This window comes from Zygotorulaspora mrakii, chromosome 6 (assembly GCF_013402915.1).
Source record: "Zygotorulaspora mrakii chromosome 6, complete sequence".
In the NCBI taxonomy this organism is placed as follows: Eukaryota; Fungi; Ascomycota; class Saccharomycetes; order Saccharomycetales; family Saccharomycetaceae; genus Zygotorulaspora; species Zygotorulaspora mrakii.
Genome location: NC_050724.1, coordinates 484,677 through 501,190, shown reverse-complemented (window position 1 = coordinate 501,190; position 16,514 = coordinate 484,677). Strand labels below are relative to the sequence as shown.

Below are 16,514 nucleotides of genomic sequence, written 5' to 3'. Positions count from 1 at the left end.
TGTATCCCAAACTAATATATCTACTCATCAGATACCAACTCGACCAGCATCGCCTTTCGAGGTTGAAAATTTGGAATAAACTGTCCGGAAAATGTTACCCAGCCACAGAAGGTTAAGGGAACAATATCCTCTTGTTATAATGTTTGAATTTTAAAGCAGCGGCACCCTAGTACTACAGAAGTTGGTTAATAGCAGTCACTCATCCGCTAACTGAAACTTGTAACTAATTTCAGCTACACACAAAGTTATTTCTGGAGTCCAGTAGAAATTTTGTATTGTTACAGCAAGACAAAAATAGGACGTGTAGCTTGAAGTGACATGAAGAATTCAAAATCGCCATTTAAAAGGTTCTCACATAGTCGAGAGGGTTCCACGGATGAGCACAATTCGTTCTTTCACAAACACTCAGTGTCCGGGAGTAGCACGCACATGAATGATGTCAACCACTCACGGAACGCTAGTGCTAGTGGGGTTCCTCCTGTGTCAGGAATGAAAGCCTCTCATAAAAGAAATACTTCGACGTCTTCACGAGCATCACAAAATTCGAATTTTTTAGCAGAACAGTATGAAAGAGATAGAAAGGCGATCATTGATTGTTGTTTCTCTGCACATGATAACAAATCAAAGGGATTCACCAGTAGCTACATTACACATGTTAGAATCATTGAGGACAGCAAATCACCAAGTTCTCGGCCACCCTCGAATTCAAAATTAGAAAATAAGAAAAAGCGAGTGCTCATTTTGAGTTGCAAAACTGGAAATTACAATGAAATCCAATTACACAAGGGTCGCGAGAGTTCAGAGGGCACGTTCCAAATAGGCAGAACATGGGATCTGAAGGAATTGACCAAAGTTGAAAGAGATACAGAAATCAATGAGGGGTTCATCCTCACCATGGGTAAGAAGTACTATTGGGAGACTAACTCAGCCAAAGAGAGAACCGTTTTTTTGAAATCATTGATCAACAGCTTCATGCAAGCGTTTGATGGACATGTTCCGGAGCTAATCAATTGGGATCTCTCTTCGTTTTATTTAGATGAAAAGAGTTACCAAAGAGCAGTTATTAGATCCAGCCATTCGATGTCAAGAACCGCTGCGGCTACCTCTATGACAACGTCAACGACCCCATCGACAGCAACGAACGAGTCACAGTATATGAGACAAAACAAGTCACCCCAAAAAGATCACAGAAAAGGTCCATCAGTTGATCAGGAGGGACCCACGAGTAAACAGTCCGCAATGTCCCTGAATAAATCACCTTATTCAAATAGTCCTACCATTATCGAGGTCAATAAGCGGTTCAATAACAGTCGGATTTCGAAAGAAACTCCAGAGAGTCCTTCTAAAGATTTTGACAATTTTGTCCAAAAAGTAGATGCTACCGCAATTCCTGTCCCTTCTGTTGTTACACCGTCTGCATCGAGCACTGCAACCTCTTTTAGCTCTAAAACATCGCAGGCTCCCGATCAATATGTTCGTAAGATTACTTCCTTAAACAAGGGCAATGTTGACAGTGACAAAAGCAGTAGAAAAGATTACAATGATTCTGAGGAATCTCACTCATCTTTGACAAAAAATAATTATAACTTGTTGGAAAACTTGAACAATGTTCTTAGCTCAAATGACGTCCTGCTAGAGACTGCTGCTAAGGTACCTCAAGACAGCTTCATAAACGCCAAAGAAAGCAATGCTGATCAGAATATGCAATACTCCGTTGCAAAAGTAGAGTCACTTGAGGTATATGCTGATGGCGAGACAGCATCCGCTTTTGATGTAGACGAAGATTTAAATGCAACAATTCCTGAAGATACCATGAATGACAATTCGGCCAAGTCTCGTGAGAAGATATACCATAATCGTCATGAAAATACTTATGAGGAAGCTCATGAAGACACCTACGAAGATGCTAATGAAGATACTAATGAAGACACATATGAGGATACATATGAAGATACTAATGAATTGTCCTTTGAAAAAGGAGATGAAATCCGCTATAGTCGAGCTTTGGACTCTGAGAGCTCACATATCTATCATGAGGTCTCCACCATACAGGAGGAAGCATCCGGAAGATTCACAGAGAAAGAAGTGCAGGATCGGTCGCAAAAATCAAGCCCTGAATATAGTGATGTCAAGCAACTTCCCAAAAAATCGTGGGATATTGATGATGAGGAAATGCTCGAAATTTTGACCGATATTAATTGGGATGTTGATGATGATGCAGAAAAGTTGATAGAAAAGCTTGATATCAAAATGGCAGAGGCAGAGTACTCCTTTAACAAGGGCCTTTTGTCGTTGGAAAAATTGGGGCCTAGCCTAGTTCCCTTCGAAGAGAATGTCGATAAAGAATGTAACAAGATGAATCCCATCCTCTCGTTATTCCTAATGGAAATGGGAAATGTCGCTGATGACATAGAGTATGTCGAAAGTCAAAAAAATGGGTTGCAAGTTGAAAGTGCGAACAAAAAACAGTTATGGGATACATTGACTGAATTAATGAATACCGTGTCATTAGATGACGAAACCCTGAGCCAACTACTAAATTGCCCTGTCAGCGAAAAAAATTTGAACAAAATGGAAGCTCAATTGGTGGTACTTTTTAAAGCACTCAAAGCCATCAGTGGTGAAAGAGACGAGAATGGATATAATCTTGGAGAAATGAGAGCATTAAAGCAGAGACGCGAAACATACGAGAAAGTTACAAAAATTTTTTTGGAAAGACTTGTTAATGAAATGGAAGGTAAATTTAAAAATATAAGCTTTGGCGAATTATCTGAAGACCATTTGATGAGTTTCTTGACGCGACTCTTAGGTTATTCGTCATTGACTCTCTTTTGCAAGGATATTTCCCCTTCTTCATACAATGATCTGATTGAGAAATGGAATGCGTCCATCTCCTTGGTCTATAAGAAAATGGCTAACAGTATAATCCAAAATTTGAAGAAATCGAATTACTCATTGTCAGCTGCGGAACATCACGTAACAGCCAACCAGCCGGGTTGGCGAGAACTTCTTATGAATAATGACCGAAAAGAACAAGCCGAAGAATGCGATGTTCCAAACCAAGAAATAATTCTTCAGTTGAGTGAACCAATCGAAACCTTAGGTAAATGGTGTATTTTTTATCAGAATTTTATCGACACATTTTTTCATATATCGTCAAAACTCGATTTTGAACAGTATATTCACCAATTTAACGACCCGAGATTGAGAATCACTTCACTGGAAGGTGTGAAAACATTGCAATCGGATAGAGGATCTGCTTCCAGAGAATTTCAATTAGTTTCTAGAATTTTTCAGCCAATTATGACACAGATGTCATCTTACGTGATCGATGTATCGAAGAGTGATAAGTCTTTAGCACCAGCACTAATGGTTTTTCTTGAACAGAAAATGAAGAACTTGGAATCTTCTAATGCAGAGTTCTTGAACGCTGTGCTGTCCAGATTATTTGTGCAGGTAAAACAGCTATGGCTAGAACATATCGATGAGGAAGTCGTTTATATACAAAGAATTAATATTAACTTTTCATCAAGAATTATATTTCCGGTGGTTTTGGGGTTCACACTATTGATCAATAACTCCAAAGAGCTGATTGGGTACTTCCAGAAACGGCTCAAAATTCAAAAAGATGCACCTTTTGAGGCAATTCAGTGTTTTGATGAGGCATGTCGCAAGTTGGGTAGTGCTATAGCAGCCTTAATGGAAGAAAAATCAAATACCAAGAATACCGTCATTACCAGTACTCCAATGACGACTTCAAACACGTCAAATCTTGATAGGACGATAACACTACTGATGAATTCAGACTGGCTCTTTGAGATACTGAACAATTTGAACGCCAAAGGACTATTTGATTCTACCATACAAGCAGCAAAGAAAATGTTTGATAAGGAGAAAGATGCGTACGCGGTTCACTTAATAGAGGCTGCCATGCCTAAATTGACGTCCTTTGTCAATGGTGCAATGAACCTTGTTGGAAATGCAAGCGGTGCTCAAGCTGCGGACCCATCACATTGGGCAGCGTATAGTAAGAATAATTTGGATAATATTCTCGCATCATACAGCTCAAAAGAAATTCAAGTTCTCGTGGAGAGACTTCATGATCATATGGAATCCCACTTTGCTAACGAGCCGAGCGACTCTACAAGAGAAGCCATCTGTGATAAATTGTGGTCTTGCTTGCAAGGTCACACTGTTTCCGTATACCTGAAACTCTACACCCTCATCGAAAGACACTACAAGGGAACTTACGTGAAATTCACCAAGAACGATATAATTACTGCTTTTGAAAGCTTCAAAAGGGTAAGGCCTGTCAAATATAATACATAGAACAAATACCGGCTCCATATCCTCAATGGAAATTCGTGTTAAATGACTCTCTCTTCTTATTCCTTTGGGTCAGTACACAGACAACCCGACTTTGGAGTTTGATATATGTAAACAAATAACTAACCGCTCATTGTACTACCCAATGCGAAAAGTGGTTAACTCATACTAAGTCGATATCAGTCTTTCCATGTCCTTTGACCAATTTTTATGGTGATGAATAATGCTGAGCTTGATTCTTCTGCTGGTCGGGGTATAGCATTGCGAGAAAAGTCGTCTCAAGCTGATGCGGTTAACAGAATGGTTAGTAAGAGTGTGATAAGAAAGCCAATACCTATCCAAAGAGATCTATTGGGGAAAAAGATAGGTGATCAAAAGTCATATTATGAAGAGATCAAGGAAGTAGTCACATACCGACCAACTCATCATAAGCTCAACGCTGGTAGATTGCATTTTTTCATCTATCCAACCAACTTTGCAATAAGGGAATATCAGTTAGATATTGTACGAAAATCGCTATTTCAAAATGTTTTATGTGCTATTCCCACAGGTATGGGAAAAACATTTATTGCAAGTGCCGTCATGCTGAATTTTTTCAACTGGTCGATGGAAGGCAAGATAATATTCACTGCACCAACGCGGCCGCTAGTTGCACAACAGATCAAGGCTTGTTTGGGTATAACTGGTATTCCGCATGACCAGACTGCGATACTTCTTGATAAGTCCAGAAAAAACAGAGAACAGATATGGGATGAAAAGCGTGTGTTCTTCACGACGCCACAAGTTGTCGAAAATGACCTTAAAAGGGGGGTTCTCGACCCAAAGAGTATTATCTGTTTGGTTGTTGATGAAGCGCATAGAGCAACTGGATCATATGCATATACAAATATTGTCCAATTCATTGGCAGATTCAATACGTCCATTAGAATCCTGGCATTGACGGCGACACCCGGAGCCAACCTTGAAGCAGTTCAGGAAGTGGTAAAGAATCTTTGCATTTCAAAAATTGAAACAAGAACAGAAGAAAGCTTAGACTTAGCCAGGTACATGAAACCCCGGCATCAAAAAAAAGTGGAGATCGATCTAATTGGATATATTGAAGATATCATAGAGAAACTAGGCATTGCAATAAAGCCGGTCTTAGAGCAAGCTGTTGAATTAGGAATTTATGAAGAATGCAAACCGTCGCAGATTAATGCATTCAAAGCAATGCAGCAAAGTCAAAAGATTGTCGCTAATCCTGGTATTCCCGAAGGTATTAAATGGCGAAATTTCTTCATTTTGCAGTTACTTAATCATGTTGGGCAAATGCTGAAAAGAGTAAAAATTTATGGAATAAGAACTTTTTATTCATATTTTAATGATAAATATAAGGAGTTTACTGTAAAATATGACTTGGGGAAATCAAAGAATAAAACGGCCGCAGAGTTTTATTATAATCCTATTCTGAAAAGCGTAATAAATCAATGCGAAGAACTCTTGAGAACACCCAAGTTTATAAGCCACGGAAAACTGAAGTATATGCAAGATGAGCTAGATGTTTTTTTCAAATACGGCAAAAGTGACTCAAGGGTGATCATCTTTACTGAACTAAGGGAGAGCGCTCTTGAAATAGTCAAATTTATTGACGAACAATCTGATCCGCATATCAAACCGCACATATTTATTGGGCAATCCAAGGGCAAAGAAGGATTCGATGAAGTGTCATTCATAAGAAAAAATGGTTCGAAAGGTAGAAAAAAAGCAGACAGGTTCAAGCGTCTGGAAGAATATAAAACCGTAGATGAAGAAAGGAAAGAGAAAAAGAAACAGGAACAGTTAGAGAGGGGCGCTCGACGTACTGGTAGCTCGGAAGAAGCTCAACTGAATGGTATGACCCAAAAGCAGCAAAAACAAGTAATTCAAGACTTCAAAGATGGACAATATAATGTATTGGTATGTACTTCAATCGGTGAAGAAGGTTTAGACATAGGCGAAGTAGATTTAATCATATGCTATGATACAACAGGCAGTCCCATCAAGAATATACAGCGTATGGGTCGAACTGGTAGAAAAAGGGCGGGTGAAATTGTTTTGCTATTCAGTGGTAACGAATCTTCAAAGTTTGAACAAGCGATGAAGGACTATTATAATCTCCAAAGACTAATATCTCAGGACCTATTGCATCTCAAAAAGTCAGATAGGATTGTACCGAAGGAAATCGACCCGATATGCCGCAAAGAATTTATCACTGTCAATGAGGAGGACCACCAACTTACTAACATGGATAATACTGATGATGTCATTCGTTATGCTACCCAATGCATGCTTGGAAAGAAAACTAATGCTAAGATAAAACTTAAGAAAGACTCCATAAACAAAGAAAAGCGGTTCTTCATGCCTGATAATGTCAATACGGGAATAGTAACCGCTGCCAATCTTGTTGAAAAAGTGAAAATAGAGGACAAAAGCGAAAAAAAATTGAGCAAGGATTTTCCCACGCTGGATAATCTACAATATGATTCTATGGAATTCTCTTCTCCATCCCGTTCAGATATGGGAGATTTTTTTGAAAAAGATTCAAAATCAGTTTGTTTAGATGACCATCAAAATTCTAGAAATCTCCAAGGCGTTTTATTGAAAGAAACTGAGAAAATGGACGCATTCCCAGATAAGAACAAAGATCATCCTTTGGAAAATATAAGCTTAGTAGGGAGTGTAAGCTTGGGAGAGAAAATCGATTCCGATGAACTGCGTCATAGTTCACCGCCGGCTTTAAAAAAAAGAAGACTTACAGCTAAACCAGATGGCACCAAAAACAACACTTCGTCAATTATTCGCACAAACGCAATTTCTCCAGAATATCCTGTGAGAAATCAAACAGAAGAATGTGATGGTTTATTAACGCCTGAAGAGCGTAAGGTCTTCTTGAGCAATTACTCTGCAAGTGAAACTGTGTCAATTGACACAATACCGACTTTTCAGAAAGGCACAACGTACTCCACTATACCCCACAGTACGCGCAATGAAGCATTGTTAAAGCTTTTTCAACACCTGAATGAAAATAGTGAAGCCATCGTCATTCAAATGAACAGACAACGCTGCATCGCACGAGGATTACAAAGTGGTGCAGTAAGTTTCGAGGAAGACGTTCATGTAATCGCAAAAGAAAAGGGGCTTCTCAGTAAACCGCTACAAAATTCGCAAGGTACGGATGAATTCGAGACTATCCCAAGTTTAGGCTGTGTTGATCTAGAGGAATTAGATGAAATCTTAGGATCTGAATCGGACTTTTAAGTTAGTATTCATTGTATTTTTACATATTCTCAGTCTATCGTATACAATGATTCATATATTTTCATATGGGTTTTCACTAAATTTTTCACTCGAGCGCATAAGATTACTATATAAGAACCGAGTTTTGATACATTTGCCATGTGTAACTTGCTTCTGCCTGTTTACTTGGTATTTGAAGAAACCATCCTTATGCACGGGAAATACGCATATCAGTGAGGATTCGTCCGAGATTGTGTTTTTGCTGGTTGAAATTTTAATAATTTTAACGACCTTCTTCTCATGATTCGCTACAAGTTGTTCGCTTTAGAACTACTTAGAATTATGTAGAGAATTTTTGGAATATCATCAAAATTATGTCTCGTTGAAAGCAATGCCAACGAGAAGGCTGGAAGGGAGCTTTTTGCTCTCCAGTGACTACCTACTACCCTCAAGAAATATTTCACTTCAACCTCAATTTTATACTACATGGTGAGTTCACTCTGTAGAATTGAATAAACTTGATATCTTGGTCTTCTTGGTCTTCTTTGTCTTCCGGTACTCTTCAGTGATTCTGATAATCTTGAAGAACCCTCTCATTTTGTTCCGGGTCATACATATCTGGTGTCCAAAACGCCATATTTCTTTATATATAATAAGGGTATCCTGCAGCAGGTGCTTCAAGCTGAAAAATTCAGCCAGTGCTAATATTTCATGGATTAATTGTTTACCGGTTTTCATGACCGAATCCAATTTTTTATATCACCAGATACGTCATATAGGGGCCTGGTTCGCGCTCTCACAGATCGCTTTAGAATAACGAGTTTTGAAAAGATGAAGGGCACTTGAGGACCGTAATTTCCATTGTGACCAGTACTCTCCAGTTGTCAATTCGCCCTTGGACGATTCATTAGAACGTCAAAGTACGTGATGTTTGGTTCTTATAACACGTCTGGGAACTCCAGGCCACCGGCGACAGGCTATTTTCCACAGCAACAGAATTCACAGCAACAGCAGCAACAGCAGCCCCTCAATCAAATGGGTGGTACCAATTCTGTTTATAACTCACAGCAGGGAGCGCCAACATCTCTTGGGAATGGCTCAATGTTTTCGAACATGCCACCTCAGGGTTTAGGTGGTAATATGAATACGGGAATAAATAATATGCAGCAAACTGCTAACTATTATCCTTCGATCCCATCAGCTGGTGGCTTTGCAAACTCTACTGATACTGGGAATAATGGGCTTCATTCTAATGTATCAAATCTCAATTCTGGAAGCTATCAGCAGCCCCAGACGCAGTCTCAGATGCAGGCAATGCAGCCACAAAGCACTGGCTATTATAATGTACCATTTCAGCAGCCTATGCTACAACATCCCCAGATGACCGGAATGCCTCTTTCGCAGCAGCAAACACAGCAAACACAGCAAACTGGGCTGCAACCGCAGCACACTGGGTATGGTCAACTTCCGGAAACCCAAAACACCCTACTTCCTCAACAGACGGGATTTTATGCGCAAACTTCGCAACAACCTCTCGAACCTTTGAAGCCTACTGCAACCGGATTTGTGAATTCTTTTGCAAATAATGGTATTAACAGTGATATAAAGATACCGGTGAGACGGTTGTCTTTTATTACAGCAAATGACCAAGCTAAATTCGAGAAATTATTCAGATCTATGGTACCAAGAGGGTCAAATACTATTTCAGGTAACGACTGTAGAAAAGTTTTGATAAAATCTGGTTTACAACCGTCTCAATTGGCAAGAATTTGGGCATTATGCGATTCAAGCAAAGCTGGAGCACTACTTTTCCCAGAATTCGCACTTGCTATGCATTTGGTGAATACAGTTTTACAAGGAGATTCGATCCCTTATGAGTTTGATACAAAAACGAAAAATGAAATTTCTGGATTCATTGATGCTATAAATCTGAGCATTGCGGCGGAAAGTACCACAGATCTTCCCAATACTCGTACCCCTTTCGATGATCTTTTGTCGGCAGGCTTGTCCAACGTACAACCTCAAGGAACTGGAATAATGCCACAAACGAGTTTTGGGATACCTCTTCAGTCGCAAACCACTGGCTCAGCGATGATTAATTCTGCGGCCACCGGTTATATGCCCCAAACAAGTTTTGGCGCACCTGGTCAAATGACTGGTAGTGCTTTAAATAACTTCCAGGCACCCTTGCAACCTCATAACACTGGATATTTGTCTCAATCATTAAATGCACCTTCTAATGTCCAGACAACCGGCGCAGGGATCATCAACCCTCAGAATACCGGTGGATTCGCCCAAGGCTATTCAAATCAGATGAACGGCAATATGTCTGCTTTGCAACCACAGAGTACAGGAGGCTTTACTGCAGCTACTCAGAGTTATCCGACTGTCAACCCTTCTTTGCAGCCACAGAGTACTGGAGGACATGTCGCAGGTACTCAAATTTATCCAACTGTTAATTCTTCTGTGCAGCCACAATTGACAGGTGGGTTTTCGCAGGGATTACAGCCGCAACTAACCGGCAATAATTCTTCTAATTTTCAGCAACAGACTACCGGTATGTTTTCAAATTTAAAGCCTCAAAATACTGGCAGTTTTGGCTCTTCAATTTCGGCGATACCTATCACGCAACAACTTCAACCAACAAGCTTCAATTCTGATTTGCAGCAACAAAATACGGGAACTTTACAGCAGCAAAGTACTGGAGGGTTCAGCTCTCTGTTGCCCCCTCAAATGAGAGCTAATATTGCTATGCAACAGCCACAAGCCACCGGAGGGCCCCCAAACGTGTCATTCCAGCAGCAATCTACGGGCGGATATTTTCCAAATTTATCTGTAGGGTCCGGCTCTGCTCCAATGGTTAACCAGCCTCAGCAAACCGGAAATATGTTCCCTTTGCAAAATCAGCAAACAGGTTTTCTACCAGCCTCTGGCTTCAACCCAACGAAGCCATTAACCGCGCAGAAGACTGGGTTTGGTAATAATGAAATTTATTCGCAATCCAATTTTGGAAGTAATTTCACTGCACAAACTGAGGATTCGATCACAGACGAGGAAAAGTCTTTGTTTTACAAAGTCTTCGAAACATATGATAAAGAAAACAGAGGCCTCTTGGATGCTTCTTCAGCAGTGGAAATATTCAGGAAATCAGGTCTTAATAGGACCGATTTGGAAACTATTTGGGCACTTTGTGATATTAATAACAATGGGCAGCTCAATAAGCAGGAATTTGCATTAGGTATGCACTTGGTGTATAGAAAATTGAATGGCTTTCAACTTCCAAGTAGATTGCCTTTAAATTTGATTCCCTCGAGCAGGAAAATATTGGACAACGTGAAGGATCAATTGAAAAACGTGCGTGCTGAGGACGATAAAAAAAATGTCACCAAAACAGATGCTTTGAGCTATAAAAACAATGACGATGAAGAAGTTTTACCAAGCTTTAGAAATCGGAGAAAGGTTTTCAACACAACTGCTGCTAACTTTAGCCCCTCATCAAGTCCAGTATCAACGCCTACTCAACACAAGGAGGTCCCAAAATTGCAAATAAATAGAAACAAGGAAAGAGGTGAACAGTTATACAAGGCAATTGCTGAGAAGAAACAACTGATTCGTGGCCAACGGGCACGGAAACTAACTCCTTCTACAGACGATTTCGATCGGATTGAGGTGTTAAAGGGCAAGATTAGAGCTTTCGAAAGAGCTTCGGACGTACAGAACGCATCTGTTCCATCCGAATTAAAAGCAAAATTTGACTCATTTATGCAGAAACTCCCTAATGTGTTTTATAGAATCAACGAAGTTGATTCCGCTATTTCAGCTGCCAAAATAGAAATCTTCAGACAAAAGAATCCATCGTGTCTAGTTGGCAGTGGACCTAATGGTGAAATCACGGAAGATGATAAGAGGAAAGCGAAAAGCAAAGCGCTCTTAAAATCCAGAATGGATGCGCTCACAGGTAAAGTCTCGTCTGCAAATGACTCTTTTGAAGCTAAAGAAGCACAATATAATGCTGAAATTGCTAAAATAAAGTCAGAAAGTTCAAAAAATCTGGAAATTATAGCTGACATCCGGAGATCTATCGCAGAACTTTCAGCGTCCTTGACCACAAGTTTAAATGGTGGTACGGTCAGCAACAGAGCAGCTGATTTCGAAAAGTGGGAATTAGGTGCTGGTTTGGAACCCGATGTTGGGTCGTTCATTAACGATCTAAGATCTACTTCGTCAGCCCAACATTTTCAAGAAGAGGCCAAAATCAACTCACAGCAGCAACAAGCGGTATCATCTCATCGGAATACAGCTCAAAACTACCCTAATTATACTTCGGAACCAGAAAGACAGATTTCATCGAGAGAGGTAGGTGCGCAAGTTCGAGGAGCGGATGATCGCAGTATGAAGAAAAGTGACAATGCGGAGGATGATGCAGAAGAAAGACAGCTGCAGGAAGAACTGAACAGATTAAAGCTGAAAAAAAAGGAAGAAAAGGAGAAACGATTGGCTGAGCTTCGCCGTCAGATAGAGGCTGCACAAGCTGAGAGTTCCGATGATGAAGGAGCAGAGTCTGTCCCGATTTACAAATCCGTTGGCGGTCAGAATACCGTACCTTTAAACGACAGTAGAACTTCGGTTTTGAATGTGCAAAGTCAGCATTCGTCTGCAAATGTGGCGCCCACAGGTACGGGCGGTCCAAACCCTTTTTTCAAACAGAGTGGTTCGACGACTTCTTCATTCGATTCGAGAGCGGCGGAAGTGCAACGTAGGTTGCAAAGAGGCTTAGACCATAATGATGATGACGATTGGTCTGACGGTGAGCCCGAAAATCAAAAACTTCCCGCTTCATCAACAATTAAAGTAGAAGAAAATGCTACTTCCAAGAAATCCTTTCAACCTGATAGTACAGCAATTTCGTCTCCAGTGCTATCAACTGCTGTTCCCTATGTGAGTAGCAATGAAAATGTTGTCGCGAAAGTCAGTTCACCAGTACCTATCGCCCCACCGATACCACAAGTTGGGAGTACCTCGGCTCCGCCGGTACCCATAGCTCCCCCGCTACCACAAGTTGGGAGTAACCAAGAGACTCCAGTCCCTATAGCTCCTATGCCACCGGCTGCTGATAAGTTTGTCGAAGTGGAGCCCACGTCTGCTGCTTCCTCATCAACTCAAACCAATGCGCCCTCATCTTTCATGGCTCCACCTCCGCTGCTTCCTACGAATCAAGCACAGACTGCTTCAGGAGAAGAGAGTGGCGGAGATGACTCCGACGACTTGCTATCTATTCCTGACTCAGTCGCATCAGAAGATCATGGTGCTCCACCATCCGGTATTCCTCCACCTCCTCCACTTCCTTCTATGTGAAAAATTTCTAATGGCACATATCTTGGGCCCCTTTTGAGTTTACAAATGGTAATCACCTTTCAAGAGTATAAATAATCTATATGTAAATCTAGTATATTTTCAAAATTAGACTGTCTCATATCGATTTCACTTGTTACTTATCGCTAGCAAATCCGGCCATTGGATCAGAGAAAGCGTCATTATCGTCATCCGCATTTCGTTCCTTTTGTTCTCCTATGCGAAGATCTGCAGGTACTTCCACTTTGTCTCTCCTCAACTCTTGTTGTACAGCTTCTCGATATCGCTGATAATTACTGTTTGGTGTGTACATGGCGTGATCTACCTTTATTGCTCTTCCCGCTATAGTAGCACCGTTTAAATTATCAATTGCGAGGATCGTTGACCTTTGATCCTCATACTTTAAATAAGCAAAACCCTTAGAATCTCCAGTTTCTTGATCTCTAACTAGGAAAATGTCAACTGGGACACCAAATTGTGAAAAAATAGTCAAGATATCTGCCTCCGTTAAAAGAGTACTAAGTCCACCAATGAATACGTACGCCTGGTTCTTGTATTCGTTGTGCCAAGATACTTCAGATTTGAGAATACCGTTCTGTAGTTCGGCTTCATTGATTTTTTGAATGGCTCTTATTTGATTCATTTTGCGTTGTTTTTATTTCTGGTGATGATTTCCTTTGACTCGCATTTGTCGCCCCTAGGCACTCTCTTATCTGAAGACCTCCGCCACTCATAAAGGTTAACATATAAGAAGGTAAAGATCGAATCATTTGAAATAACATATACAATTTCACAGTGATCAAACAAGGCTTACATATCAAGCTGATTTTAAACTTTCACGTGAGGACGCAAATATCTTGTCACCGATATCACTATAATGGGAGTTGTTTGTGAGGAGTTATCCAAGTACTCCACATGTGATATATCTGATGGACTACTCAACTTCTGTAATATTGAGGATGGAGGGTTTTTTCCGAACCTCACACGTTGGTCCGGCAACGACTCAAAGGAGACTGTTGCTGGAAAGGCTTATACAGTTCTTTTTGCGCCTATAGACGACCCTAGGGAAGCTGTGAATTATATTGACTCTGTTCCGGAAGGATCTTTTTTAGTTATTTCTTTGACGAAAGATCTGCAATCACATCATGCTCCTTATGTGAGAATAACGCAAGCCGTTTATGGCGGGTTGATGTCTACAAGAGCGCAGTATTTGAAATCGGAAGCTTCCGCAGTTTTTGGTCGCATCAGAGATCTCCAAGAACATCAACAGCTGAAACACTCTGTCTTCAGCTACGGTTTGAGTAGTTGTGGACCTAATAAGGTTGTTAAACCAGTTGCGGTAAATGTTAGTCTGACAATATTGATCAATGATGGCTCTGAGAAGGTGATATATCCAGGCGATCACATAATTGGTGATGTTCATGGAATAGTCAGAATTCCATCAGCTAAGGTTGATCTAGAGAAACTTTTAGATTACGTGAAGGTGTCTGTCAAGGCAGATGAACTTGTTGCTCAGGACATCACTTTCGGTGTACCGGCTAAACAGGCACAAAAGGATCGTAGAGTGATTTTAAAGTCGTTTCGCTAACTGATAGACCGTACATTAATCATTATTTGTTCACATATTAGGTAACATATTCACTTAGCCACTAATTCTCATGTTCCTATTTGATTCCGTGACGCATCGTTTAGCTTCTAAAGAGGGTGGCTAAAATCCTAATTGGATTGTTGAAGCCCAACAAAGCAGTCATTATTGTTGCATTTTGACTCATAATGACGTGAAGATCATTTTTGGGCCAGCATTGTTCATTCCTAATCCATAGTTGCTACATATGATTAGTAGATGCCGAGGTTTGTTTTTATGGGGAAAGGTACCGCCAATCTTTTTTCCTTTACGAGTTTACATATTCTTCTACCTCCCAGGAATCACAGTCACATTAATGCTGTGACTATTAGGGTAATATCTACAGATTCTCATCTTTTTCACTAGTGTTACTAGTCTAAAGGCCGCCTGCCTACAAACGAGAAATACGACGTTTAAAAATTTAAACGAATTCGGCCAAGACTTTGGAAGCCAAAACTGTTGAGTCAATCGATGGTCTAGAATACTGGAATAGATTGTATAAAGGAAGATGAATGTGTCGACATGAAGTCCTTTTCTTGCAACTGCCACCACTCCAAGTTTAACAAAAAGCCAATCATAAACTTAAGATGAGCTTAACTAAATCCGCAATTTTAATCGCCTTGGCTGTTGCCGGTGTATCTGCAATCGAGCCTATCCAATCAGCAGAGATCAATGTTATTTTAAGTGATGCGAGAGGGCATTTGCAAGATTATATGAGCGTTATGACAACCATTAACATCCCACCTGCAATCATGGAAATCGGAATGGCCATGGCTACTGCTACAGATGACTCTTACACAACTTATTACTCTGAGATTGATTTTGATCAGGTCAATACCTTGGTTAGAGAGTTACCCTGGTATTCTAGTAGATTGGCACCAGCACTTACAGCCGCCATGAGCACGGTTCCAACAGGATCTGAGAGTGATAGCTCTACATCAACTACTGGTAGTTCGAGCGCTGTTCCCTCAACATCGAGTGTCTCGTCCTCTAGTGCAGCAACTTCCTCTAGTGAGACCTCTTCCTCTGAAGTCGCTTCTTCATCTTCAGGTGCATCATCATCCTCTGAAGTTGCTTCCTCATCTTCAAGTGCTTCCTCTTCCTCTGAAGTCGCCTCTTCTGCAGTTGCTTCTTCTACGGTTGCTTCTTCATCTGAGATCATGTCATCCACTATGAGCTCTTCTTCGACAGGAGCCGTGCCAAGTGCAAGTCAAACCATTAACGGTGCGGCTAAAGCAGCCGTCGGTATGGGAATTGGCTGTGTCGGTGCAGCCGCATTTTTATTATGAATCGCTTCCATCGTTCCTGAAGATGAATATTAGCCACATATGGTAATATATACATATACATATATATATATATTGATATATAGAGTCCACAAGATTTTTTTTTAACCTCCATTGCCAGTATTTCAAGTACACTCACTGTAAACTGATTCAAGCAATGACGGGAGTTCAAATATTTAGGTCCAAATCTGAAAAAGCTAGAATTCGCAGACATCACTACTGCGTGCAATAAACATCTTCGCACGACATAAGCAGACTCAGTCAAATTCTTAGACACGCAACAGATAAGTAATCATCCATGAAAGATAGACATCTCTGTCATTGACATTCATCAAGTATGGCTTGTATTGCTACTGGAATGACATGTAATCGTAAAGTAGTTCCGAAAGGGCGGTGGTTGTTTTGTTTTCATTTACAAGCGATTCTTTCTGTCAACGCTTTTCTTGCACGGTTTTAAGAAGCTACACTTAGTCATCAAAAGTGGATGCAGAGCTGCGTTGGATAATTTGAAGTGGGACTTCAAGGGGGGTGTAGTCCATCCTTGAAAGCGTTATTCCTATTAAATGGCTGCCACTTTATGATTTCGTTTATCACCTGCTATTTGAGATATACAGGGATTGTACTTCTACATTGATGTCCAACTCTACTACGACGTAAAGCTCAATCAGAAA

At 40.5% G+C, this 16,514-nt stretch overlaps 6 protein-coding genes across 6 annotated transcripts; 5 read left to right on the top strand and 1 right to left on the bottom strand.

Moving 5' to 3' along the window:
* Positions 1-318: 318 nt before the first annotated feature.
* On the top strand, positions 319-4,329 carry SEC3 (GTP-Rho binding exocyst subunit SEC3; the record flags this gene model as incomplete). Its single annotated transcript, XM_037289571.1, has 1 exon — positions 319-4,329. One exon carries the CDS (start codon positions 319-321, stop codon positions 4,327-4,329), a length of 4,011 nt encoding a protein of 1,336 aa, XP_037145466.1.
* Positions 4,330-4,536: 207 nt separating this feature from the next.
* MPH1 (3'-5' DNA helicase) lies at positions 4,537-7,602 on the top strand (the record flags this gene model as incomplete). The annotated part of the gene is made up of 1 exon (XM_037289570.1): positions 4,537-7,602. One exon carries the CDS (start codon positions 4,537-4,539, stop codon positions 7,600-7,602), a length of 3,066 nt encoding a protein of 1,021 aa, XP_037145465.1.
* Positions 7,603-8,508: 906 nt separating this feature from the next.
* Positions 8,509-12,936, top strand: PAN1 (actin cytoskeleton-regulatory complex protein PAN1; the record flags this gene model as incomplete). The annotated part of the gene is made up of 1 exon (XM_037289569.1): positions 8,509-12,936. The coding sequence occupies one exon, from the start codon at positions 8,509-8,511 to the stop codon at positions 12,934-12,936; it is 4,428 nt and encodes a 1,475-aa protein (XP_037145464.1).
* Positions 12,937-13,069: 133 nt separating this feature from the next.
* Positions 13,070-13,576, bottom strand: IST3 (U2 snRNP complex subunit IST3; the record flags this gene model as incomplete). Its single annotated transcript, XM_037289568.1, has 1 exon — positions 13,070-13,576. The coding sequence occupies one exon, from the start codon at positions 13,574-13,576 to the stop codon at positions 13,070-13,072; it is 507 nt and encodes a 168-aa protein (XP_037145463.1).
* Positions 13,577-13,810: 234 nt separating this feature from the next.
* Positions 13,811-14,521, top strand: HG535_0F02470 (bifunctional 4-hydroxy-4-methyl-2-oxoglutarate aldolase/oxaloacetate decarboxylase; the record flags this gene model as incomplete). Its single annotated transcript, XM_037289567.1, has 1 exon — positions 13,811-14,521. The coding sequence occupies one exon, from the start codon at positions 13,811-13,813 to the stop codon at positions 14,519-14,521; it is 711 nt and encodes a 236-aa protein (XP_037145462.1).
* A 623-nt stretch (positions 14,522-15,144) lies between these two features.
* On the top strand, positions 15,145-15,846 carry HG535_0F02460 (GPI-anchored mannoprotein; the record flags this gene model as incomplete). Its single annotated transcript, XM_037289566.1, has 1 exon — positions 15,145-15,846. One exon carries the CDS (start codon positions 15,145-15,147, stop codon positions 15,844-15,846), a length of 702 nt encoding a protein of 233 aa, XP_037145461.1.
* Between the last annotated feature and the right edge of the window lie 668 nt (positions 15,847-16,514).